Source organism: Pelophylax lessonae (assembly GCF_965119305.1).
Source record: "Pelophylax lessonae genome assembly, chromosome: 2".
In the NCBI taxonomy this organism is placed as follows: domain Eukaryota; kingdom Metazoa; phylum Chordata; class Amphibia; order Anura; family Ranidae; genus Pelophylax; species Pelophylax lessonae.
Window position 1 is genome coordinate 330,403,735 of NC_138769.1, and position 26,130 is coordinate 330,429,864.

At 42.1% G+C, this 26,130-nt stretch overlaps 1 protein-coding gene across 1 annotated transcript in view; it reads right to left on the reverse strand.

Annotated features, from left to right (window-relative positions):
• LOC309545528 (angiopoietin-2-like) overlaps positions 1–26,130 on the reverse strand; it is a 61,251-nt gene that overhangs the window by 25,041 nt on the left and 10,080 nt on the right. The window contains exons 2-4 of the mRNA XM_082244740.1: positions 13,623–13,778; positions 8,572–8,693; positions 2,833–3,065 (exon numbers count right to left, since the gene is read on the reverse strand). Of these exons, the coding sequence (XP_082100866.1) occupies positions 2,833–3,065; positions 8,572–8,693; positions 13,623–13,778 (511 nt within the window). The remainder of the gene's footprint in view (positions 1–2,832; positions 3,066–8,571; positions 8,694–13,622; positions 13,779–26,130) is intronic.

The following is a 26,130-nucleotide window of genomic DNA, read 5'->3' on the forward strand; positions in this document are numbered from 1 at the left end:
AAAAGATCAATGGTGTCAGTGAGAAGATATTTGTGAAAAAGTAAAGTATCCCTACTAAATGTGATATATGTTCTAACAAGGGATTGGACCAGTGTCATACTGTATGCATGTACATTGAATTATGTTTGGAGTGATTGGGAATTTTTTTTGCAGCAAATGATGGATATGATTGTATATACACAAAAAAAGTCTCCAAAAATCTGGCAAAATGACAGGAGAAAATAGATATATGTGATATATTCAAATATATGTGTGATATATGATATATATGTGCAGGGATGCTTTTACATACAGCCTATCTGACAGCCCCCCCCCTCCCGAAAGTGACTGAGGACATCAGTCCCTTTCTCTGCAGCCTCAGCAGCACAAATGAATGAATTAGAATCACTCTGAGGCTTCATGCTCATTCACAAACTGAAGCATAGTAAACATAGTTTTATGTGCTTCACTGATGAATAAATGCAGGGGTGATTGGTACTGATCGCTCACTGTGTTTATTTTGGAAAGGAAGGTGGCCAGTAAAGTGCATATTTACCGGCCCCTCCCCCCAATCTTTATCCTGAAACATCCCACATGCAGCAGCTGCTGGCAAGAGACAAGAGGAGAGAAGTGAGAAGCGCTAGGGGGGATAGGGGCACACAGGGGGGCCCGAACAGCAAATGGAAGGGGCGCATGTTTTAGGACCAATACCCCTGCAGTGCAGCGAGGGGGAGGGAGAGAAGGGGAAACTGGTAGAGCTGCAGGGGGATAAGAGGATCAATGTCTGCAATAAGACAGTACAGCCAGTCCTCCTGCTCAGCAAGTGCCTGGGCCCCCCTTTTGAACTGATGGGGTCCAGGCCCAGTACAGGAGGGCTGGCTGTACTGCCTTATGAGCGGCCCTGTATATGTGAGATATATATGCAAGTGAAGTTGCTCCAGAGCTTAGTAAATGAGGGGGATCTCTGCTGACTTCCATCATCTAATCACGTGCAAACACAAATGCTGTTTCTTTTTCCTTGCATGTGATTGGGGTATTCTTTGTAAAGTGAAGCTTTACCTCATTTACTAAGTGCACAGTCTATTTCCTTAAAGTAGAACTATAGGCAAAACTTTTTTGTTTTTTTTGGATAGAGTAAGAGAGGGTTATAACCCCTGTCACTGGAAGATGTCCACTCTAAGGCTCCGTTCACATCTAGGCGTTTTGGGGCGTTTTTGGGGCGTTTTTCTGCTCTAGGATCAGCTCTCAAAACGCCCAACAAGACAAATCCTATTCATTTCAATGGCCCCTGTTCACATCTGAGCGTTTTGACGCTGTTTACAAAACGCCCAACGCTCAAAAAAGTACATGAGCTTCTTTTTGGGCAGATTACAGGCGTTTTCCATTGATCTCTATTCAATCTAAAAACGCCTGCACAAAAATCGCGGTAAAAATCGCGGTGAAATCGCGGTAAAAAACGCCGCAAAAATCGCGGTAAAATCGCGGTAAAAAACGCGCGAAAAACGCTACGCTCAGGTGTGAATGTAGCCTAAAACTTTTCTGGGGAAAACCCAAAATGTGGGATATTTGTTTTTTTTTTTCACCTTAAATGCTAATGGTAAACAGGACAAATAGGGTGAATCTAATGGGGGCACAGACAACAATATAAACCTGCCAGGTGTTCTAATCCACCTCCACTCTATCCCAAACTAAAAAAAATAGTTTTTTCTTTAGTTATACTTTAAGTAAATCAATGATTTCCATATTTCCATGTTTAGGTTTCTATGTATAACTGTTGAGAGAACTGATCCAAAAAGGCAGGGACTACTCCATATTAGCTATTATATCTTTAAATTCCTTAAAATCAGCATGCATTTAATTACTTATTTCCTTCTGTGAATTTACTTTAATGCCTTTTTATGCGGTATTTACCAAGAGTTTTAAGCGTTTTGCAGTAAATCCTGCAAAACAGTGTAGTGATCTGACAGTTTCAGGATCGCATGCAATATTTAGGGAAAATATGTCTGGACACCTACATATATAGTTACATAGTTGGTAAGGTGGAAAAAAGACATCAGTCCATCTAGTTCAACCTATGAAACCGCATGCTATCTGCTTTACTGCATGGAACCCACTGAGTAGTACAGTGTAATTTAATTTATGTAGATCAAAGGTGTGATCCGCATATGAAGTCAGATAAAGAGACCTTACATGTAAAAAAAAAAGTTTTTAATAAAATGTATTTCTATTTAACCCTTAACTTTTAGTTAACCATAATCAGGCCTAACAAACTCTTTCCTCCCCTTCTCCCTATTGATATACATTTTCTGCTGGCTTTTTTATTTCTATTTAAATTTTTAATCATTATTAACATCCTTTCTGTTTTTACTCATTTTGTACTCATAATTCTTGGCTATAGATCACATAAAAAAATAGTGTTGCAGGACAATATTGGGACGGGGAATTCTACTTTGCCCCCCCCCCCCCAAAAAAAAAAGGAAAAGCATGTATTACGTTACTTTTTTTTGAAGAAGTGACAAAGTTAGTGTTGAATAAACAGGCAAATAAAAATTCCTATGGTCCATAAAGTGTATAAATGTACAAGATATGAACTGATTAAATACATAAGGCCTTAAGTAATATGTAAGCTCTAACGAGCAGGGCCCTCTGATTTCTCCTGTATTGAATTGTACTGTAACTGTATTGCCTTCCCCCACACTTTAAAGCGCTGCGCAAACTGTTGGCGCTGTATAAATCCTGTATAATAATAATAATAATATGTATGACACTTCCCAGTTTGTGGCTTTAGTCCTAACAGCATCTACTTTTCGGCATTTCTTTATTTATTTATATAGACAATAAATTTGCACTAACGATTGTATTGGGATACCAGGGTGGTTAGTTGGCCCACCGTCTCCATGAGTTGCGCCTGCTGCCGTTGTAAGATGCTGTTGTTCTGCATTGCATCATTGAGCTGCTGCCCCATTTCCGTGATGATGCCACTCTGCTTGGAGAGTAAATCTTCTACATGATGTTTCTCAGATTTTAGCACTTCTATTTCCTCTCGATACTTCTCTTCCACCTCCAAGACTCTATTTTCCAGAAAACTAGAAATAGAAGAAAATAACGCTGAGAGCATAAGGGTAATACATAATTCTCACACACCTTTTGGATTATCATTTATGGTAAGAATTAAATTTAAAGTATATACAGTATCTAAAGGCAAAATTATTATTTTTTGTTTGCTTTGAATAGTAGCGAAAGGTTTAAACTATGGCAAATATTTCTCCCCATTTGGGAGATTTCCCTTTCAGGTTCCATCTTCTTACCCTGTCCCTTCTCCAAGCTAACATATTGGCTTCAGACTGCACTGTCCACTGCTAAGCAGCCCATAGATGATGCATTTATCTTTCTTTCCACCATGGGTAAAAGGAAAGAAAAATCGCTAGTCAGTGTTGATTGGGGAATACCTCTCGCACTACTTTTTTGTTCTCGTGATGGGCGGGTGGGACTGTGGGGGGGGGGGGGGGGTTGAGAGCGCAAGGAACACAATGATTATTGCTAGTGGCTATAATGTAAAAAATCCTACAGGCTGGATGTACCTAAATCGATCAATGGATTGACTTGGGTACAATCAGCCTGTCAATACGTGGATCAAATCTTGGCTGGTACCTGCTGAACCAGCCGAATTTAGATCCATGTATGGCTGGCTTTAACGCTTTCTTGAACAGACTTTGATGTTCAGCAAAGCAGCACTGAAAGAGCAGGAGCCAGCATCATTGAAAGTTGTGCTGGGGTAAGAATTTTAACAACTAGTTTACTGGAGAATGTTTTCTTTATTGTGCTCAATATGTTAAGGTAAAAAAAAAAGCAGAAGGCATAATTATTTTTATTTTAGGTACTTATATAGCGCTGTCAATTTACGCAGCGCTTTACATATACATTACACATTCACATCAGTCCTACTTAGGCCCCTTTCACACCTACAGTCTGTTCAGTTCATCAGTTCAGTCACGTCAAAATGTATCAGTTTCCATCCGTGTTTCCATCCGTTTTTCATCCGATATTCATCCGTTTTTCTTCAGTTTTCATCCGTTTTTCATCCGTTTTTCATCCGATATTCATCCGTTTTTCTTCAGTTTTCATCCGTTTTTCATCCGTTTTTCGGCAGTTGTTATCTGTTTTTTATCCATTGTCATCCGTTTTTCATCCTTCGTCATCCGTTTTTCATCCGTTTTTCATCCGTTGTCATCCGTTTTCATCCGTTTTTCGTCCGATACGTTTTTTTGACGCATAAAAAATACGGCATTCATCCGTTCAAAAAAACGGACATTGATGGAAGCGGATGAAAACGGATGTTAACTGATGATCATAAGTTGTCATCCGTTTTTACATAGAGATACATTGATGTCCATTTTTCATCCGTCAACGGATGGATGAAAAACGGACAAACGGACAGCATGTGTGAAAGGGGCCTAAAAGAATAGTATGGAAATGTGTTATTTAGCGTTAGAAAAACACTACCAGCAGTGCATTGTTTCCAATTTAATTTGGATGATTATAGGGGAAAAAACTGTCAGGTTTGTCTGCTGCAATGTCGCAGTCCCACTAAAAATCACTGATCACTGCCATTACTAGTAAAAAAAATATATATATATAAATTCCATAAAAATATTGTATAGTTTGTGGACGCTATAACTTTTGCCCAAACCAATCAATATACGCCTATTGGGTTTTTTTTTTTTTTTTACCAAAAACATCTAGCAGAATACATATTGGCCTAAATTGATGAAGAAATTAGATTTTTACATTTTTTTATTGGGTATGTTTTATAGCAAAAAGTAAAAAGTATTGTTTTTTTTCCTAAAAATTGTCAGTGTTTTGTTTTTAAGGGCAAAAAATAAAAACCGCAGAGGTGATCAAAAACCACCAAAAGAAAGCTCTATTTGTGGAAAAACAAAAGAACATCAATTTTTATTTGTGTACAGCCTCGCACGACCCATGTGCAATTGTCAGTTAACCTCCCGGGCGGTATGATTGTTTCCGATTTTAAGTGCTGAAAGCGGTACAATTATTTTGCTAGTAATTCTTAAGGACGAGCAGCCCAAACAAACTAGTTTTTTTTTACTGTGCGTTCTTCTTTATAACATCTCGGGTATGATAAAGTTGGAAACACAAAATCATAAATTATAATATAATATAATAAATAACTATAAATAAGTTAAATATATATATATATATATATATATATATATATATAAATATATATACGTATACATATATTATATATATATATATATATATATATATATATATATGCGTATACATATATTATATATTTATATATATAGATATGTTTGTACACATATATATATATATATATATATATATAGATAGATAGATAGATAGATATATGTGTATATCTATATATCTATATATATATATATATATATATATATATATAAATATATATATATATATATATATATATAAAGTACAGTAAAACTGCAGGAAAGGGCACTGGGGGGCAAACTAATGTCAATTTATTTTATTTTGTAGTGTAATCCAATAGGATTACATTATATCAGTGTGTTTGTGTGTTTTACTTTTCAAATTTGCCGCCGGTTCCACCCCCCTGTGAGCGTCACGTCGCAGGATCCAGCGATGCTCCCTGGCGGTACCCCGAGTGTGGCTCAGGGTTACCGCTAATGGCACTAAAATGTCACCCCGAGCCACACTCAGGAATACCGCTGAGGAGGTTAAAGTGTCGTATCGCAAAAAAAGGCCTGGTCATGAAGGAGGGTAAACCTTCCGGAGTTGAAGTTGTTCATCTTCCAAGCAAAGTCATCCAGGCTCAGATGCATATTATTTTGGGCCAGATTTGGAAAAAGCCAACTAATGTAAAAGCAAATTGGAGAACTTAGAGGAAAATTAATACAAACTTGAAGGGGAAAATTAAACTACATTGTACATGCATTACTCCTTATTGGGAACTAAAGACCTGTATTTTGTATCAATTGATCAAGGGTGCGTACACATTAAAATACTTTATCTTCACTCACTGCTGTTAGGCTCCATTCACACCTGAGCGTATCGTTTTCAGGCGTTTCTTTGGGCCTTTTTCAGGCGTTTCTTTGGGCTTTTTTCAGGTGTTTTTTCTGGCTTTTTTCAGACGTTTTTCAGGTGTTTTTTCAAGCGTTTTTGCAGGTGTTTGGAGGCAGACATTGACATCTAACGAAAACGCCTGTAATCTGCCAAAAAAGAAGCTCCTGTACTTTTTTGAGCTTCAGGCGTTTTGCCTCAGGTGACAAAACGCTCATATGTGAACAGGGGCTATTGAAATGAATGGGATTTTGCTTCTTGGGCCTTATGAGACTTCAGAGATGAGCGTGTTACGAGCTGAAAAAGGCTCAGGTGTGAACAGGGCCTTAGGCGTTTTGCTTCAGGTGACAAAACGCTCATATGTGAACAGGGGCCATTGAAATGGTATTTTGCTTGTTGGGTATTTTGAGAGTTCAGAGATGAGTGATTACAAGCTGAAAAACGCTCAATTGTGTACAGGGCCTAAAAGAGCTTTTCCCATCTGTCATTTTGACAGCCAGGAATTGCCAGTAAAAGCATCAGGGGAGCACCAGTAGGAGGAGATGGACTGGGCATACGAGATACACCATGGGTACTTAGATAAAGTCCATAGCTAGTTAAGCTTTTTAAATGAGAAATTAATGAAACTACTGATATAGCCTGACAGCCAGACATTTAGCATTTCAGAGGAAGAGATTAGCAACTCTAGTTTTTCATGGCTTCTCTCATGAGATATCAGAATATGGATTTATGGCTCTTGGACAGTCCTCCTGAACCCATAAAAGCATGAATCTTTCTATTGTGTTGAGTAGGTGATCACTTACCTGACAGTAGGCGTCACTTTTCTCCTTATGTTCAGTCTGCTCCATAGGCTTAGGCTTCACTTATGTTAAAGCACACTATGGAAAAGTGAGGGTGATGCTGGGCTGTTTATTGGTGGAAGGACAGTTATAGTCTGGCCTTCCACCAACAACCCCCCCCCCCCCCCATAAAAAATAAAAAAAATTCAGCTCATGACATTATTGATATTATGTGAGTAGCAGTGGTCTAGTTGATTACATTTCATGTTTATGTCGCTTTTAAAAGCATGCATATCATAATTGTGTTGCCAGATCTTCTTCTAAGAAAAATGTAAAATATGAAAGTTAGAGGATGAGCTCTGTAAATATGTCAGAATATATTAGATCTGTGCAGTATGTCTATTTATTACCAAAAGTCTAGCAGATATCTTTAGCTAAACAATCCTACTTTGTGTGTCATCTCCAAAGAGGCTATATTAGGCTGGAATGAGAAGCAATGGGGTATGAAGGAGTGGAAAGAAATGGATGGTTAAAGTGGAACTACAACGTGCAAAACATTTTATCAGTGGTGGCTGGTGCATTGGGGGTGCAGGGGCGCTGCCCCCCCATCCATGCATCCGGTCCTCTAATCTACATGCAGGGCGCTGGACGCATGGATTCCAATGTTTTTTTTTTTTTTTTTAAAGCACGTGATTAAAGCTAGAGGCTCTAATAGGCTTCAAAAAAAGATGGGCTCGGGGCGCAGTGCTCACCCAGTTGTGTGACAATAGCGAATGAATATTGATAATGATCCTCCTCCCAGCCAATAAGGAAGCGGGTCCTGAGACCCATTTCCCAATTGGCAGAAAGGAGAGGCCATGCTATTGGCCAAGGAGGAGGGAGGAGACACAGGGGAAGCCGTCGCCACCTGCTCTCCACTTAAGTCCAGGGTTAGTGAGCCGGTGACGGGAGGGGGGGGGGGGTGTGGGGTTGGTATGGTGTGCGAGCGAGCTGGTGTGCCCTGGGGGGGGGTCAGGTGTGGCCCGTCTGCCCCCCTGGCCCATGGAGCACCAGCATTTTATTACACTGTTTAAATACAAGTGTGCTTACTGTTTATGCCAAACAATGTGCCATTTAGTGTTGTTAATGTTGTGATTTACAAATCTCAGCAATACTGCACAGCCAGGAAAGTGACACACTTATTTCCTGATTCAGCAATGCGGCTTCCTATGTCACCTTTCTGTCTTTACCTTGCTCATTAAATAATGAAAGCATCAATGCTGTTTATTTAGCAGGGATGTGGTTAAAGCAGAGCTCCTGTCCTGGGTGGAGGCACTGCCAGTTTTATTATCAAACCCACTCAACTTAGCGAAGGTTCTAATTCTCTTATTTACCTACAGATTAAGCAAAATATCCTGTTTGGGGAGGGCCATTTCTTTCAACTCCCCAAAAGAGGGCTACACTGGTATATTGCAACTCATAACAGACATTCATGTACAGTATGACTCTGTACTTCGTCAAGCAAAGCAATATTATGTCTTTTGTCACTTTTATTACAATTTATATTACATTTTTTTTTACCAAATTATAAAAAAAGAGCCAAGAATTTAATGCTATCAAAGTGAACCATCTTATATGAAACAGTTTAAAAGAGAGATGCATTCTATAGCCTTTTCTGACACTTGGCTTTTTCTAGAAATCATAAAAACTCATAAAAACTGGCAACCTGCACAGTATTTAGAGTTGTTCTTACCTGTTCTTTTCACGCAGCTTGTTAATCTCTTGGCTCTGTAGCAGAAGTTCTTTCTCCAGTTTGTTGGTTGATAAAGAATTTTCCAGCAGCTGGATTTCCAGTCTATTTGTCTGGTTCAAAACCTGCAATGTGTACTAAAGTTTTAGAAGCATGCTTCATTGCTGAATTCTCCATGATACACTGTTTTCTAGACTTGACACAATCCTCTTGTGGACTTGTTTTTATACTGCCAATAGGTGCTACATTATAATTGTTATGATCATTTCATTTTCTTTGAGTTTTCCTTAAAAGGTAAAGACGTTTTAGTTAAACATTTAAAAAAAAAAAAAAAAAAAGATTTTAAACGTTTTTAGCTTAGGATCCATTGTCTTTGTGGTTTAGGGTATAATCAGTTATCTTTTTCTTAGGGTAACTTCAAAATGAACCCTTTTGTGATCAGTGGTCATTGTTGCCTGCATGCTCAGACCACATTCGGCAGTGTCAGCATGTGCTGGCTAACTTGACAATAAATCTGTGACTATTTTTACACGTAATTTTTTCAAATCCTTTTTTAAAGGTACACTGATTTAATAAAAATTCCTGCTTTATTTTTTTTTTATATACTGTATTTTCTGGCGTATAAGACTACTTTTGAACCTCAAAAAAATCCCCCAAAAATGGGGGGTCGTCTTATACGCCGAGTATAATATCTCCAAGGTAACTTAAGTATAAGTATTACCGGTAGATGAAAATTAGGGGGGGTCGTCTTATACGCCCAGCCGTCTTATACGCCGGAAAATACGGTATTTTTTTCATTTAATCATCTGCAGGCTGAAGCCTTAAATTTTTCATTGAAGCCTCCAGCCTGCATGTGATCCCTAGCTGACATATGGTTTACGTGATCTGGGATTGCTCTGACTGGTTCCTGATCATCAGTTGACTTTCTAGCTCTGAAAAGGGAGACATATATTAACATATCCCCACAAGGGGGCATTGTGCTGGGGATTGTTAATAAATAGAACATAGAAAAGAGTCAAATCGTTGGTAAAAGCATTTTTTTTTTAAATTAAATAAAATGAATACATGTTATAATTACCTTCTCTGAGCAGTAGTATTGCACAGAGCGGCCCTGATCCTCCTCTATGGAGTCCCCCACCAGAGATCTTGGCTCCTCCTCTTCTGTGTCTCCACAGTAGGTGGTGGTGGTGGTGGTGGGGTTAGGGGACGACACAGCAAGTGTAAAAAATTTTTGCCCAAGGGATGCATTAAGGTGAACCACTTTAGCTTTATAACCACTTTAAGCAGAAGTTCCAGGCAAAAAGTAAGATGAAACGTTGAACTACTAATACTACCTGGCAAATACTGCAAATATTCTTAAATCAGAATTTTGACTTAAAGGGTCATTTTTAGATTTTTATTTTTTTTTTTAGAAATAAACAGTAAATTTGTGGGCTTCCAACATGCTGGCTATACTTTTGAGGCAGTTTCATACACTTTCAACCAGTTCAATCTACAACCAAGAATTTTGAATGTTTCACTGTCTAATATCAACTGTTATTTACATGAATCCGCCTGGTTGTTTTTATGAAAGTGGTCATTGTTTCCTAAAAATAGCCAGGTTTTACTGTTAACATTAGAAAATATATCCTAGGAATCATCTCTAATACCTGTAAGCCAGGGCTCAAAATGAGCTACTAGCCAGGCCTTAAGAGTTACTTGCCACCAGATGCCCCACCTAACCCCTACCCTGCCCCTAAATGCGCCCTCATAAATTATTTTATAAAATGACACTGTTAAATGTTTTTGCATGAATTCAGAAGTTGCACAAATAAATATTAATAACAACTTTACCAGTTCCCATCAGTGCAGCCTCATCAGTGTCCATCAGTGCAGCCTCACTAGTGCCCATGAATGCAGCCTCACCAGTGCCCATCAAGGCAACCTCATCTGTGCCCATCAATAGAGCCTCATCAATGCCCAACAATGCCCCCTCACAAGTGCTCATGAATGCAGCCTTATCAGTGCCTATCAATGCAGCCTAATCAGTGCCCATCAATGCTGCATCACGTGTGTCCATCAATGCAGCCTCACCCATGCCCATTAGGCAGCCTCAATAGTGTCCATCAATGCAACCTCACCTGTGCCCATCAATGCAGCCTGATCAGTGCCCATCAATGTCGTTTCACCTGTGCCCATCAATGCAGCCTCACCTGTGTCCATCAATGCAGCCTCACCTGTGTCCATCAATGCAGCCTCACCTGTGCCCCTCAATGCAGCCTCACCTGTGCCCCTCAATGCAGCCTGATCAGTGCCCATCAATGTCATCTCACCTGTGCCCATCAATGCAGTCTCACCTGTGTCCATCAATGCATCCTCACCTGTGCCCCTCAATGCAGCCTAACGTGTGCCCCTCAATGCAGTCTCACATGTGCCTGTCAATGAAACCTCACCTGTGCCCATCAATGCCACCTCACTTGTGCCCATAAATGCAACCTCACCTGTGCCCCTCAATGCAACCTCCCCTGTGCCCCTCAATGCAGTCTCACCTGTGCCCCTCAATGTAACCTCACCTGTGCCCCTCAATGCAGTCTCACCTGTGCCCTTAAATGCAACCTCACCTGTGCCACTAAATGCAACCTCACCTGTGCCACTAAATGCAACCTCACCTGTGCCCCTCAATGCAGTCTCACCTGTGCCCCTCAATGCAGTCTCACCTGTACCCCTCAATGTAACCTCACCTGTGTCCCTCAATGCAGTCTCACCTGTGCCACTAAATGCAACCTCACCTGTGCCCCTCAATGCAGTCTCACCTGTGCCCCTCAATGCAGTCTCACCTGTGCCCCTCAATGCAGTCTCACCTGTGCCCCTCAATGAAGTCTCACCGGTGCCTGTTATCGCAGCCTCACCAGTGCAGGGGAAGAGAGAGGAAGAGGAAAGGCGGCCGGATAATCAGAACGGGGATCGCTGCACTGTAACACCTTTCATTTGAATTGCCGGGCGCTCAGCTTCACACACAGTCACGCCTCCTGGCTCGGCTCCTATGATAGACGTCACACGTACCGGCGGTGTTCTATCTATCAAAGGAGCTGAACCAGGAGGCGGGACTGCGTGTGAATCTGAGCGCCCAGCAATTCAAATGAAAGATGTTACAGTGCAGCGATCCCTGATCTGATAATCCGGCCCCCTTTCCTCTTCCTCTCCTCTCTCAACCTCAATCATTTTCCACTTGCAAAATGCGATCAGGCGAGTGGAAAATTTGAGGGCTGCTGCAAGCAATCAACATTCATTGGGTTGATTCACTAAGGCAGCTTTGCAAGGAAAGACAGATTTTAATGAAAAGAACCTCTGTCCACCTGTTAAGCATGGGGTGGATCAATCATGCTTTGGGGTTGTATTGCAGCCAGTGGCACAGGGAAAATCTCACAAGTAGAAGGAAAAATGGATTCAATAAAATTTCAGCAAATTTTGGATGGTAACTTGATGCCATCTGTGAAAAAGCTGAAGTTAAAGAGAGGATGGCTTCTACAAATGGATAATGATCCTAAACACACCTCGAAATCCATGGGGATTACATCAAGAGGCGTAAACTGAAGGTTTTGCCATGGCCTTCACAATCTCCTGACCTCAACATAATTGAAAGTCTATGGATAGACCTTAAAAGAGCAGTGCATGACAGACAGCCCAGAAACCTCAAAGAACTGGAAGACTTTTGTAAGGAAGAATGGGCAAAGATACCTCAAACAAGAATTGAAAGACTCTTGGCTGGCTACAAAAGGCGTTTACAAGTTGTGATACTTGTCAAAGGGGGCAGTACAAGATATTAACTCTGCAGGGTGCTCAAACTTTTGCAGACGCCATTTTTTTGTTTTCTGTTATTTTGAAAGTGTAAATGATGAAAATAAAATCTAACTTTTGTTGACATATTATAAGAATGTCGATTCTGTAATTTGATGCCTTTTGGAGATTTTTTCATCTTTCCTTGGCTTCTTTATGCACATTAATACAAATTTGTACCTGGGGTGCCCAAACTTTCGACCCCCACTGTATATGGCTGCTTCCAACACTAAGAAATCCTGGTGTAAAAAATACCATAACTAAAAAGTTTCTTATAATTATCCATCATTTAAAGTCTACCTTAGAAGTTTGAATATAGTTAGTAATACAGGAAGCAGAGAGAGTGGAAATTAAGCAGCACAGGCTTCAGAAAATAAACTCTTACTGCCTTCATGGTGACCCATTTGAAGCTATCTGTGCTTATTTTGTAGCTGTCAGATAATGGTAAATTGAGTGAAGGTTCTGGCTTTAGCACAGTAGCTATCTACATTTAGTAACTACTGAATGCCTTCACTTGCTGCCTGGAATTGTTCTTTAAAGCGGAGTTCCGGGCACAGAAATCATTTTTTAACAAACATACCCCCGGGACAGTCAGGGCTAGTACATTTCGCAATGGCTAGCCTCTGATCTGTCCCGGTTCGCACCTACCTTTTAGAAGAAATACTCACTTATAAAATTTCTTCCACAGCGTTTCCATCTCTTATGTGGGCAGCTGAAGCCGGCGCGGTCCTCTTCGGCGTCTTCTTCCGCGTTTTCTTCTCCCAGAATGCGCCTTCACCAACCCCTCTCGTCACTTCCGGTGCGACGCCGCATTCCTCGACCGTTTCTGGGCGTCGCCCGGAAGTGACGAGCGGGGCCGGTGCCGTTGCATTGATTCCTGGGAGCGATGACGTTCAGCTCCCAGGAATCATTGCAAGCCCGGAAGAGACGACTGAGCCTCGGCACAGAGGGAGGAAGTGAAGACTAGGTGAGTATATTCGATCTTCAATTACAAGGTGAGTAAATAAAATAAAAAAACCTAACTATACAATTCCTTTTCAGGTGAGGGGGAACAAGCGGACGGGCACAAAAAAAAAAATATCGATTTTGTGCCCGGAACTCCGCTTTAAGCATATAAAACGAGTGAAGTTTTCTTTAAAATGTTCTTGCAGCTTTTATTATTATTTCAATAAAAAACTGATTTTATCTGCCCATCTGGTTGGATACAGTGCTGCTTCCAGTTTTTCAATCTATAATACCTGAGTCTCGACGTCCGTCAGCTTGCGTGTTTGTTTCGCAGTTTTAGCCAGCAGGTTTGTTCCGATTTCCAGCATGTTGATTGTTTGATTCTGCACAGTTGATTGCTCAGAATCTGTCATCTCACCTCTGACATTGTCATGAATGTAGCTTTCTAGCTGAAATACAGACATGATGAAAAATTCGTAAGTGTTCTATTATTTAGTGATATGCCTAAAAACAGGGTGAGGTGGGTGTTGTATTGCTGCAAAAGCAAATTAAAGGACCAATCTCCCTAAAAATTGTATTTTATTTATAGGTGGACCATGATGGGCTGAGTCAGCCACTGGGTTTATACTTACTTTAGATACAACAGTGATCTCTCCCTGACATCCCTTGCAATTCACAACTCTGTTCCTGTCCACTGTGTTCATGGGCATCCGCAGGTAGGGGCAAGGGGGGGCAAATGCCCCCCCCCCCCTGGAATCTCAACTTCCCCTTTCAAGTGGTTGTTAAGCCACTTTATACCATCCTGTCTGGTCTGTTTTTAATAATCCTGTGTGCCTGTGTGTCTGTGTTTTTAAAAAATAAGCTGTTCTTTACCAGTTTTCAGAGGGTTAAACACCTCTCACGTGACCCATCGGCTCTCTCCTCTCCCCGTCTCACAGCTGCTTGCAGCGGGCGGGGCCAAGGAATCCTCACTGATGTCAGTCGGGAGGGGAGGACAGGGAGAGGAGGAGAGAAGCGACCGGTCACATGAGCGATGAGTTGAGCTCTGAAAACTTGTAAAGAATGGCTTATTTTTATAAAACACAGACCCAGGGGAACACAGGATTATTAAACAGACTCTAGATATAAAACTTGAAATGAAACTGCAACAGCAGGAGGGGAGGGGAAGCAGGAGCAGATAGGCAGGGAGAGAGAGGGGAGAGAGGATGGAGGAGGATAGGAGGGCTGCGGATGACGGAGGCACATAGACTGAGCACGGTTTTAGGGCTCAGCAGCCATTATATACCGTGGTCAGTTTAGAGGGGAGGACAAAATCAGGCAGGATAAGCCAGGTATTTCAGTACTGTGCTGTATAACATGCTTCAAGAGAACAGGATCTTTTTTTTTTTTTTTTAGGTTAACAAATGCTTTAAAAAAAAACGCTGCTGTTTGCTCTTTAAAAATAAATACTCAAAATATGTATAATGTTTAAGCCCCTCCCCTTCATTACATTGTTGAAAAGGGGCAGAGCATGAGTGACCTTAAAATGATGCCCCCCCCATGACTGTGTTTTCCGTATTTCAACTCACATTTGTATGTTACTGCCTCTCCTGTTACAGTCTTATTAATATAGAAAATAGAATAAATCTATGGGTCCTCTTACACAGGCTTTCTGCCTGGCGGACTCCGTTTTGCTCAGCGGGGATCGATCCACCGATCCCCTCTGAGCAGGCAGATGACAGGTCGGTCTCCACTTACTTTGCAGAGACAGATCTGTTAGAGCCCCACTCTCCTCTATATGAAAATGGACCGCCTGTCCATTTTCATCCGATCCGATCCTCCAGATGGATGGAAAATAGGGTTTCCGTCCATCTGGATTTCATGGACCACATCGGATCGGATCGGGTCGGTGTTAGCAGACATGTCTCCGCTGACATCCGCTGCTCCATAGAGGTACATGGAGAATCCGATCAGATCCGCCTGAAAAACTGACAGGCGTACCTGATCGGAAAGCCCGTGTGAAAGGGGCCTATCAGTGATAGTGAGACAGCTTGATAATGGCCACAGCAATAGATATCACTCTAATTGTATCCAAAAAAGAGATACAACTTTCTCAGTTGATTTAAAGAATAACAGCACTTTTAACTGACCCAAGTCTAATGCTCTGTACACACTATAAGAAAAAAAATCATTCTCACATTTTCTTTCAAGGAATGATTGTACGATATTCTAATAGTGTGTACAGATAATAGAGTGTGTACAACTTTTAACAGCCAATTCCGACCTTCCAAACTAAAATCTTTGAGTCCCCGTTCACACTGGGGCGACCTGTGAGGCGCCGTAGGTCGCCTTCCATAGAGAAGCTGCGGACCCGTTCTAATAGGAGCGACACAAGTCACTCCGACTTAGAAAAAGGGTCCGGAGCTTCTTTGGGGCGACCCGGAGCGACCGTCATAGACTTCAATGTTATGAAGTCCGTGCCGGCCGCTCCGAGGTCGAGGCGCGCTGCTCGCACCGCGACCTCGGAGGTCGCCCCGGGAAGTCTGATCGCCCCAGTGTGAACGGGGCCTGAAGGGACAAACACCAAAATTTTTCTCATACAAGAATAATCAGATACAAAAGATATGATCAGAAATTAAAAAAAAAACAAAAAAAAAAACATAATCATACGAGAATTTTCGTACATTATTTCTATCCTCGATTGTGACTTGCTGTGAAACATCGAGGCAAACCGGCCGATCGTTTGTGCTATTTTCTCATAGTGTGTACGGGGCTTAACAGTACCCCCTATGCTACCTAAACACTATTTGCTTTAGATCAGCCTGCAGGAAGATGGCCTTTCCATTAGGGCCTATGGAGAACAGCCGTGCAAGTACAGTACCAAAGACCCCCATCAGCTCAGAATAGGAGAGGAGAAATATTAAAGAGTATCTAATCCCAAAAACAATAAATTAACATATTGCAGCTTAACAGTACCGGTCTTTAAATGTGTTTCTGCATTCGTTTTTTTTTCTTGTTTTTTTTTAGGATTTATTTTTTTATATTTTTACCTGGTATTCATGGGAATAATAACACTTCATGTTCTATGTGGCTATGCTCACTAATCCACTGTATCTATGGAGAGAGCCATGCTTGCATACTAGGCTACTCTTCTGATTTAAACAAACATATTTTAGGCATGGTTCATCTAAAGGTGCGACCAAGCGCAGGCTAGTTTCCATGCATTCCCCTGAATAGTGTGTAGGGGAGCCCTATGCACAAGAAATGCGAAAAATAAGTCCCTGAATCTTTTGCAAAAATGTACTGCACCAAACTGCATGGTGCTGTGGCACCATGCGCTTTGGCACACGAGAAAACATGCTCATTTCAAGAGGTGTGGCAGTGCCATTACCTATTATTGCCATTGCCACGCAATATAAAAAGGTCTGAACCTTACTTTTCATCTCCATTCCATGGGGGGGAGGTAATTGTAACTTACAAAAGATAGCTTGGAAGGAAAATAACATTCTATATGATATAAGCTCAGCTCACAAGAATTGTCGGGGACACAGCATTCCTGGCAGGATCAATAGGTGTTTTCTGTACTACTTGCTAAACATATTCTTAGCCTGAAAATTCAAAACTAATGACGCCACCACATAAAAGGATTTTTAAGCTGCAATATATTATATTTTCGCTCTTGGGTTTAGATATACTTTAATTACCTATGTGTTTTTAAGACTGCACAAATTCTACTCTATTCTCATAGAGCCTGGAAATTCAGTAACCTACAACAGCCAACCAGATCTAAGCTTTTTTTTTCCTTTTTAAGCAGTCAGAATAATGGATTGCTGTACTTTGCACTATACCTTTGTGTATATTTATTTTAAAGTCTCACGAAATAGGACTCTGTCTAATTATTTAATGTTGTGAATGACATAACTGTTACACTGTTCACCATCTTTGGAGTGATATTGTGTTTCAGTGAGTGATGTCACCTCCCTAGACTTCTCTGCACTGGTAAATTCTTTGCCAGAGATCCCCTTCGCTTCAAGTAGATGAAAAAGCCATAGAGTTGTTCAACTGTACAGTGGCCATTAAAGAGAAAATAGCTCATCAGTGAACTGCTATCCAATCACAGAATAGGGGAGAGGGGGGAATCTGTCGATCCCCTGCTAGACGGAGTTGTACTGTGTGGCAGCTGTGCAAATCTCAAGAGTGGATTGACAGAAATACAAATATATTAGCAGATAAATGAACCTGTGTATCAGTGGGGGCTGGTGCTCCATGGGCCGGGGGGGGGGGGCGGCAGCAGACGGACTGCACCATACACCCCCTGGCCCCCACCAGGCCGCACACCAGGACCACACCAGGACCCCAGACGCCCCTCCCCACTGCTCACTCACCCTCAGCGGTGGTGGCGGCAGCTTCGGATTCGGCTTCTTCCCCCTCAGTAGAAGCGTCTCCTCCCCCATGCTCAATGACATGGCTTCTACTTTCGGCCAATCAGGAAACAGGTCTCAGGACCCGCTTCCTGATTGGCCAGGAGGCGGATCCATGTGACAATAGCGACTATTCATTCGCTATTGTCACACAATTGGGTGGGCTCTGCGCCCCGAGCCCACCCTTTTTTTTAGCCTGTGAGAGCCTCTGGCTCTAGTCACATGGTTTAAAAAAAAAAAGCCCCATTGAACTCCATGCGTCCGGTGCCCCGCATGTAGATTAGGGGGCCAGACGCCTGGATGGGGGGGCAGCACCCCTGTGTCCCCAATACACCAGCCGCCACTGCTGTGTATTGTGCTGTTTGCCTAGAGTTCAGCTTTAATGTCTTTGGACTTTATTGTCCTAAATAGCAAACAACAGAGCTGCAAGTTTGAAAATGACTTGCAAAGCTCTTGCTAGACTTGCCAGGCTTCACAAGTTTGTTGCGCAATTGTAGCAAGTCTTCATTGCATGACTCCAGATGAACTCTCTTTGCAAACATTCTGCAAGTCTGCTACAAGTTCTATAGTATAAAATAGTGTAGCGCAGTCCATATATAAATACAATTGGTAATAAATAAATTAAAACCAAACAATTAATAAAAAAGGCATTATGTTGAATAAAGGAGAAAGTTCATGTTGGTGATATAAAAGATGATAAGATGATAAAAGAGACACAGTCCACTGGTGATCCGATGAAAAAATAGCAGCAAGTGTGACTTCAGTGCTCATAAAATTCCCATCACCTGGCACTATCTGCCTCTCACCTCCACAACTCGACCCCAGAGGGTCAAACAGCATGAACAATCACCACGATATTCAGCCAATGATAATCCAATGGAAAACAGGACCACAGCCTCCAGCATAAAACCGCCTAGAAATCGATTATGGCAGAGGATACAGCTTCCCAGATCGTGCCCAAACATAAGGAAAAAAGGAACAGATCTAGTGCTCTCTGTTGCGGTTTAAATGATTTATTGCTCAAATAAAAGTATTGCACTTACATTATATTGCACATAAACGAGCATGTATTGCAGAGCCTGCAGCGTGCTGGATGGTGCCTGATTTCCGGGTTATTAGACAGCCTTCGGACCGTGTGACCAATCCCCCGTACGCGTTACGTCATGTGGGCGTAGACTTCTTCAGCGGGGATGCTGATAGGTCAATGGTCCGGCTCTTTATACTCTCCTTGGGCGGTACCTATTGCGTCATGTCCGGCGTTTCACCGTCGCCACGGAGATCAAACGTCTCTCTGGACAGGAAGCAGATGGGCGGGCCCCGATCGTGTTGTTTACTGTATAGATCTCCATGGGGACATTGCAATATCTCCCACAGCCAGCACGATCTTTATAAGACAAATTAAATTCCTTATGTTTAGCAAATACTTATGCGGTATTGTCTTAGGTGTTTAATCCTAAAGGGCAATTATTAATCATTTACTGATTATTTATGATATGATCAAACGGACCTGACGGCTGTACCTGCTATCAGACACCAGATGGCAGCATTCTGTTCACTCCATAGAAAACAATGCAAAGTACAATACATTACATACAGATTAGATAAAAACATGTGCACATTACTACAAATATGTCTACAGATACATAAAACCTGATTAATATCTAAAATAAAAAGTGAATAAAAAGGTATAAAATTGATTAAGTAAAAAATGACCATAAAAACTTATCTATCTGAAATAAAACAATTAAGATCAAAGTCAACATTCAAACCCAGGGGTGTTAAAACTTTAGCCTCGTAGATCCAAAAGGATTCACGACGGCTAAGTTGTCTAATAAAGTTGCCACCCCTCCAGTGGTAGCTAACTTTCTCGATCCCCCAAAATTTTAAAGTGCTAGGATTTTTGTGATGGCAGTTTTTAAAATGTCTCGATACACTGTGGGTGGTAAGTCCTTTACGTATATTATTAGCGCGTTCCCCGACACGTACATGTAAAGCTCTCGACGTGCGGCCAATGTACTGTAACCCACAGTCACACTCTAACATGTAAACCACTCCCTGTGTGGCACATGTTATCAGATTTTTTATTTTATAACTTTTTTTGTGTGACCGTGGAAATGAAATCCTTACGTTTCTTGATGTTCTTCCTACAGCTTTTGCAAGTGGCGCACTTTACACACGCATAAAAACCTGCCAGGAAAGGAAAGATACCATTGTTCTTAACCTGGGGGGGATTAACCACCCCAGGAGCTACCTTATCTCTAAGGGAGGGGGCTTTTCTGTAAACAAATTTCGGCTGTTCTGATAAGACAGGCCCCAAGATCCTGTCCTCTTTCAGAATAGCCCAATGTTTACGTACAATTCTCTCAACTTTTTTATGTTGGATATTGAAGTCCAGAACTAGTCGGAACTGTGTGTCCATTTCCCTAGGCCTAGAATTTTCCAAGAGGCGTTCACGTTATGTTGTACAATAGTCATCCCACAACAGGGGTCAATGTGGCTGAATTTCCATGCTGTAGACTTGCAGAGCTCTCGCTGTAGACTCACCACTGCAACTTTGCTCTTGCTAGAGACTTGCCACGCAAATTTGCTACAAATTCGAAAAGTGTCAACTAGAACTTGTGCTTCAAGTGCTCTGCAACTGTGTAACTTGCCAGTAAAAATGTGCAGCAAGTTAACAAGATTTACATCTCAATACTGCCACAAATTTGTGGCAAGTTATCCTCGCTATCTGGGGTTGTTAGAGACCACACACCACTCCAGGTGGAAATGCCTTCAAAAATCCTCACAGTAACAGCACAGGTGCAAGGTGCAGGCTCAATGTGCAAGCCATATAGAACAAAAAGTGTGTCTGGACAGCCGCACTCTAATGCAAATATTTATTGAAAAGAGGATAAAATACCACAGCATACACAGGTACGGATCAAAGACACTGACGCGTTTCACATTACTAACAGTGCTATGCTAGCTATGATTAACCACTTAAGCCCCGGAAGATTTTACCCCCATTCCGACCAGGGGGTATTTTGCGATTCGGCACTGCGTGACTTTAACGGACAATTGCGCGGTCGTGCGACGCTGTACTTAAACGAATTTGGCGTCCTTTTTTTCCCACAAACAGAGCTTTCTTTTGGTGGTATTTGATCACCTGTGCGATTTTTTGATCACGCGCTATAAACAAAAAAAGAGCGTCAATTTTGCAAAAATAGCAATATTTTTCACATTTTTTTATATGAAATTCCCCCCCCCCCAAAAAAATGTAAAAATCAAAATTTTTTAAAATTTTCAGCCAATTTGTTTTATGCTACCTATGTTTGGTAAAAAAAATCGCAAAAAGCGTATTTTGATTGGTTTGCGCAAAAGTTATCGCGTTTACTAACAAAGGGAAAGATTTTTGTCATTTTTGTTGTTTTTTTTTTAACGCGTAATGGCGGCGATCTGCGATTTTTTTTGCGGTACTGCGACATTGCGGCGGACAGATCGGACCCTTGACTGACATTTTTGACACTTTTGGGGTTACCAGTGACATTTCTACAGTAATCAGTGCTATATATATGCACTGTTACTGTAAAAATACACTGGTAGTGAAGGGGTTAACTTTATTTGAGAGGGAGGGGCTGTGTGTGTCCCTAGGGGCGTGCTTTCTACTGTGATTGGCTGTGGCTTCAGCTGTAAGGACACTGATCAACGGATCTACATAGTAGATCCATGTGATCAGTGTCTTTGCAGCGAGGAGAATGACAGGCAGCTTGTTTACACAAGCTGCCTGACTTTCTCCCTCTCCCCCGCCGATCGCCGAGTGGCCGGCGGACATCGGGTCCGCTGGTCACACGCGCGGGGGGGTCCGTGACCACGCGGGAGCGGGAGCGCGCCTCCGGGGGCGCGCGCTCGCTCCCTAGACCCTCACAAGCAAGCAACGTAGCCCTACGTTAGTTTGCCTGTGAGGGGCTGACCGCCGACGTAGATAGTCGTGCGGCGGTCGGCAAGTGGTTAAGCACCGTTAGTAGTGTGAAACGCGTCAGTGTCTTTGATCCGTACCTCTGTATGTTGTGGTATTTTATCCTCTTTTCAATAACTATTTGCATTGGAGTGCGGCTGTCCAGACATACTTTTTGTTCTATCTGGGGTTGTTCTTTGGACTGGTGTATTAAATATGTCAGCTTAAGATGAAACAAAAAGATACCATATGATTGTTTGATATTATACACTATGCTTATTGGCATAGACATATGGTGGTAGTTGATTGTTCGTAAAATGTTAATTCCTCCTTTCTGACATCATGTATAATATGTCCGAATGGCAGGCAGATTTGCTTTGCTTTTCTGGTCAGTGTCCCAGGATACATATATTAAATGATTTGTGTTTAACGGCAGACTGCTGGCTGGTTAAGCATGTTACAGAGAAATAGTTTTACCCCCCACAGACAACTTGTGGCTATTTAGTGCAGTCCCATTTAAATCTTGAATGTCAACTTGATGAATAATTGTCACAAACTATTTTTTTCAAAACATGTGCACAGACAATCAAGTCTTGCACGCAATCATTTTTTTGACAAGATCAACTTTAGCCTTGTTGTATCCAATAGTCAGGGTTGCGTTAGCACATGGTGGTATCCATAGATTTCAGAGGACCCCTGTGCAGAAAAGTAGTTTAGTCTCCCTTTGAAAACCCATCACTGCTGTTCACCACATGTGTAAACCCTTCATTAGAGTATCTATACATTTCAGGATCTTGTTTGGCCAATCATTGCCTGGCCACTTCTTTATAAATCATACTGCAGCTGCAAACTCTATATACAGAAGGCAGAGTTTTTCTTCTAAGACCAGTTTTCCATATGAATTATAGATTTGTGCATTGAGTCGTAAAATCCCCAAACACATACAAATGGCCATACACAGGTATGCTCGGTTAAATGGTGATGCCTTCTGTACTGGCTTTTCCTTATGTGTAGGGATGGGCTCTATGTTTGAGTCAAACATATGTTTGACTCGAACATCAGCTGTTCGTGTGTTTGCTGAACACACAAACAAATGAGGCGCTCAGTGGGAAGTTCACCCGCCAATGAGCATCCCATAATGCATTGCACTGTTGCAGTGCATTGATTGCTGATGATTGGCCAAAGCATGCACCTGACCTTTATGCTTTGGCCAATCACAGCACAATGTCTGTCAGAGCCATTATTGGCCAAAGGCAGGGTGTCTTTAGCCAATCATGGCTCAGGGGCTTAATCTACACCCCACACTATATAAGTGCTGCTTACACGCCAGCCATGTATAGTGTGTTACAATAGAGATTAGGCAGGTAGTTAGTGGATAGTGTGTTGAGTCAGTTTAGTGCAGTCAGTGTAGTGTACAGGCATACCCCACTTTTAAAATGTATAGATATGTTGTAGTCCTGGGTCCCCTCCCACTGCTTTTGTATCCCTGTCACTTATAGTTCGTGAGCAGTGCCATGCCAAGCGGACCAAGATTTCCCATAGACGCCAATGTTAAAGACAGGGAGCAGTGCCATGTCAAGCTGTCCAATATTTCCCATAGATGCCAATGTCAAAGATAGGGAGCAGTGCCATGCCAAGCTGTCCAATATTTCCCGTAGACACCAATGGTAAAGACGAGGAGTAGTGTCATGCCAAGCTGACCAATATTTCCTATAGATGCCAATGAGCACTGAAAGCTGAAAATTGGTCTAGGCATGAAGGGGGTGAAAGTGTCCTGTATTTAAGTGGTTAAGGGGAACCCTTTGACAGAATTAAAAATGGCATGGGGTCCCCCCCAAAATCTATACTAGGCCCTTTGGGTCTGGTATAGATTTTAAGGGGAACTCCATGCGAAAATGAAAAAAGAAAACTGCATGGGGTCCCCCCCAAAATCCATACCAGCCCCCTATCCGAGCATGCAGCCTGAACCATGCCAGGCTGCTTGCCCTAAACATGGGGAGGGTGCTTTGGAATGCCCCCTAAAGCACCTTGTCCCCATGTTGATGGGAACAAGGGCTTCTTCCTGACAACTCCGGGCTGTAGTTGTGGGGGGCTGTGGGTGGGGGGCATACCCATTCACCAAAAAAGGGTAAAAAAGGAAAAACTACAGAGCAGTTTTTGACAAGTCCTTTATTAAAAAGAAAAAAAAAATTGTGTCCCTCGATGTAAATCCATCGTCAATCACGACCCCCGCTGACCCGAAAAATAGAAAAAAATCAAAAAAGCTTTGCCTCCTCTGAGGCTACCCGCCGCATGCCCCGCTTCAGCTTTGACAGCTCTTTTATAGTCAAGGGGCGTCGGGCGTCGTGATTGACGATGGATTTACTTTGAGGGACAACATTTTTTTTTTCTTTTTAATAAAACTGTGCTCTGTACTTTTTCCTTTTTTACACCTTTTTGGTGAATGGGTAGGGGTACGATGTACCCAATACTCATTCACATAGGGGGGGGGGTGTCAGGATCCGGCAGCCCCCTTGTTAAAGGGGGGTTTCAGATTCTGATAAGCCCCCCACCTGCAGACCCCCACAACCACAGCCCAGGGTTGTCGAGAAGAGGCCCTTGTCCCCATCAACATGGGGACAAGGTGCTTTGGGGACACCACAAAGCACCCTCCCCATGTTGCGGGTAAGCAGCCTTGTATGGTTCAGGAGGGGGGCACTCGCTTGTCCCCCCCCCTTTTCTGGCCTGCCAGGCTGCATGCTCAGATAAGGGTCTGGCATGGATTTTGGTGGAGGGCCCCACATTGGTTTTTTTTTTTTTAATTTTGTGCGTTTTTTTTTCCATTTTTTTTTATCTGTATTGCTGGGAGCTGACAATACATTACAACCGCGAACAAGTTTAAATTACGTTTTTTCCTTTAGAAATGTCAGTATTGCTGCCGCAGGCTCCATACTTTGTACAGATGCGCCACTTTACAGGCCCATTAAGGGGACCCCCCCAGGCACCATATTTAAAGGAATTTTAAATTTTTATTGTTTTACTTTAAGCATCATTATAATCACTGCTCCTGTAAAAACGATTGTTTTAAAAAAATCTTTTTGCATTGATATATGTCACCCAGGGCAATACCCAGACCCCCATGCACTTTTTATGGCAATAACTTGCATATAAGCCATTAAAATGAGGACTTTTGATTTTTCATGTTCGTGTCCCATAGACTTTAATAGAGTTTGCATGTTAACTAGAACTTTTTCCCTGTTCAAGATGTTCTGGTGCGAACCGGAAAAGGGGTACAGTATGTTCGGCCCATCGCTACTCATGTGTACAACACTTCTCCCAAGATGCCTAAGTGGTGCATTTGGGGACAACCACTGTACATGGTAGCATACAGCCATTCACTTGGCAGCTGTAAGCGGCACGTGCAGCTCACCAGTTGCCAAAAAGAGTTGGGGATTTCACATCTCAGCTCACTAAGTGGTTGATTTACTAAAGGCAAATAGACTGTGCAGTTTCACTCTGCAAGAGCAGTTGCTCCAGTGCTTAGTAAATGAGCAGAAGCTCTTCTGACTTCCATCATCCAAATAGGTGCAAGCAAAAATGCTGTTTTTTTTATTTCCTTGCATGTGATTGGGTATTCTTTGTAAAGTGAGTGCCACTGCACTTTGCAAAGTGCACAGTCTGTTTGCCCTTAATAAATCAACCCCCAAGTATCTGTGTGCACGACGTCTAACTTGACTGCCTCAACACTTTAAAGTGTATGCATTCTCAAGAACAAATATGTGATATATCACAGCTTACAAATTCCTATATGTCGTGGCTGCCCTCGTTTTCTTTTTTAGGTTTTTTTTCTTTATTTTCACCTGCAAATCCTGCCAGTAACACACTTCCTGGCCTATGGTAACAATACACATTCAGTGTATTGTATTTTTTTTGCACTATGAAGCAGAAACGTCATCCAAGGACAAGACTATAGAGCACCCCCATCCGCTCCATAACATAGATGGGAGGGTTTCTGTGTTTCTCAGGGAAGACTTGAAACCAAGTACCTAATATGAGTGCAACACAGGTAGAGAACACAGGAAGTTATCAGCTGACAAGATTGGACAGTATCAATGGGTATTGTTTTGCAATACCACTTACAGCTGCCAAGTGAATGGCTGTATGCTACCATGTACAGTGGTTGTCCCCAAATGCACCACTTAGGCATCTTGGGAGAAGTGTTGTACACATGAGTAGTGATGGGCCAAACATACTGTACCCCTTTTCCGGTTCGCACCAGAACATCTTGAACAGGGAAAAAGTTCTAGTTAACATGCAAACTCTATTAAAGTCTATGGGACACGAACATGAAAAATCAAAAGTCCTCATTTTAATGGCTTATATGCAAGTTATTGCCATAAAAAGTGCATGGGGGTCTGGGTAGTGAACCCGATAGCAGACTGCTGCGGATGTACCAGAACGTGAGCCCAAGATTCCCCAGGGCGCGGA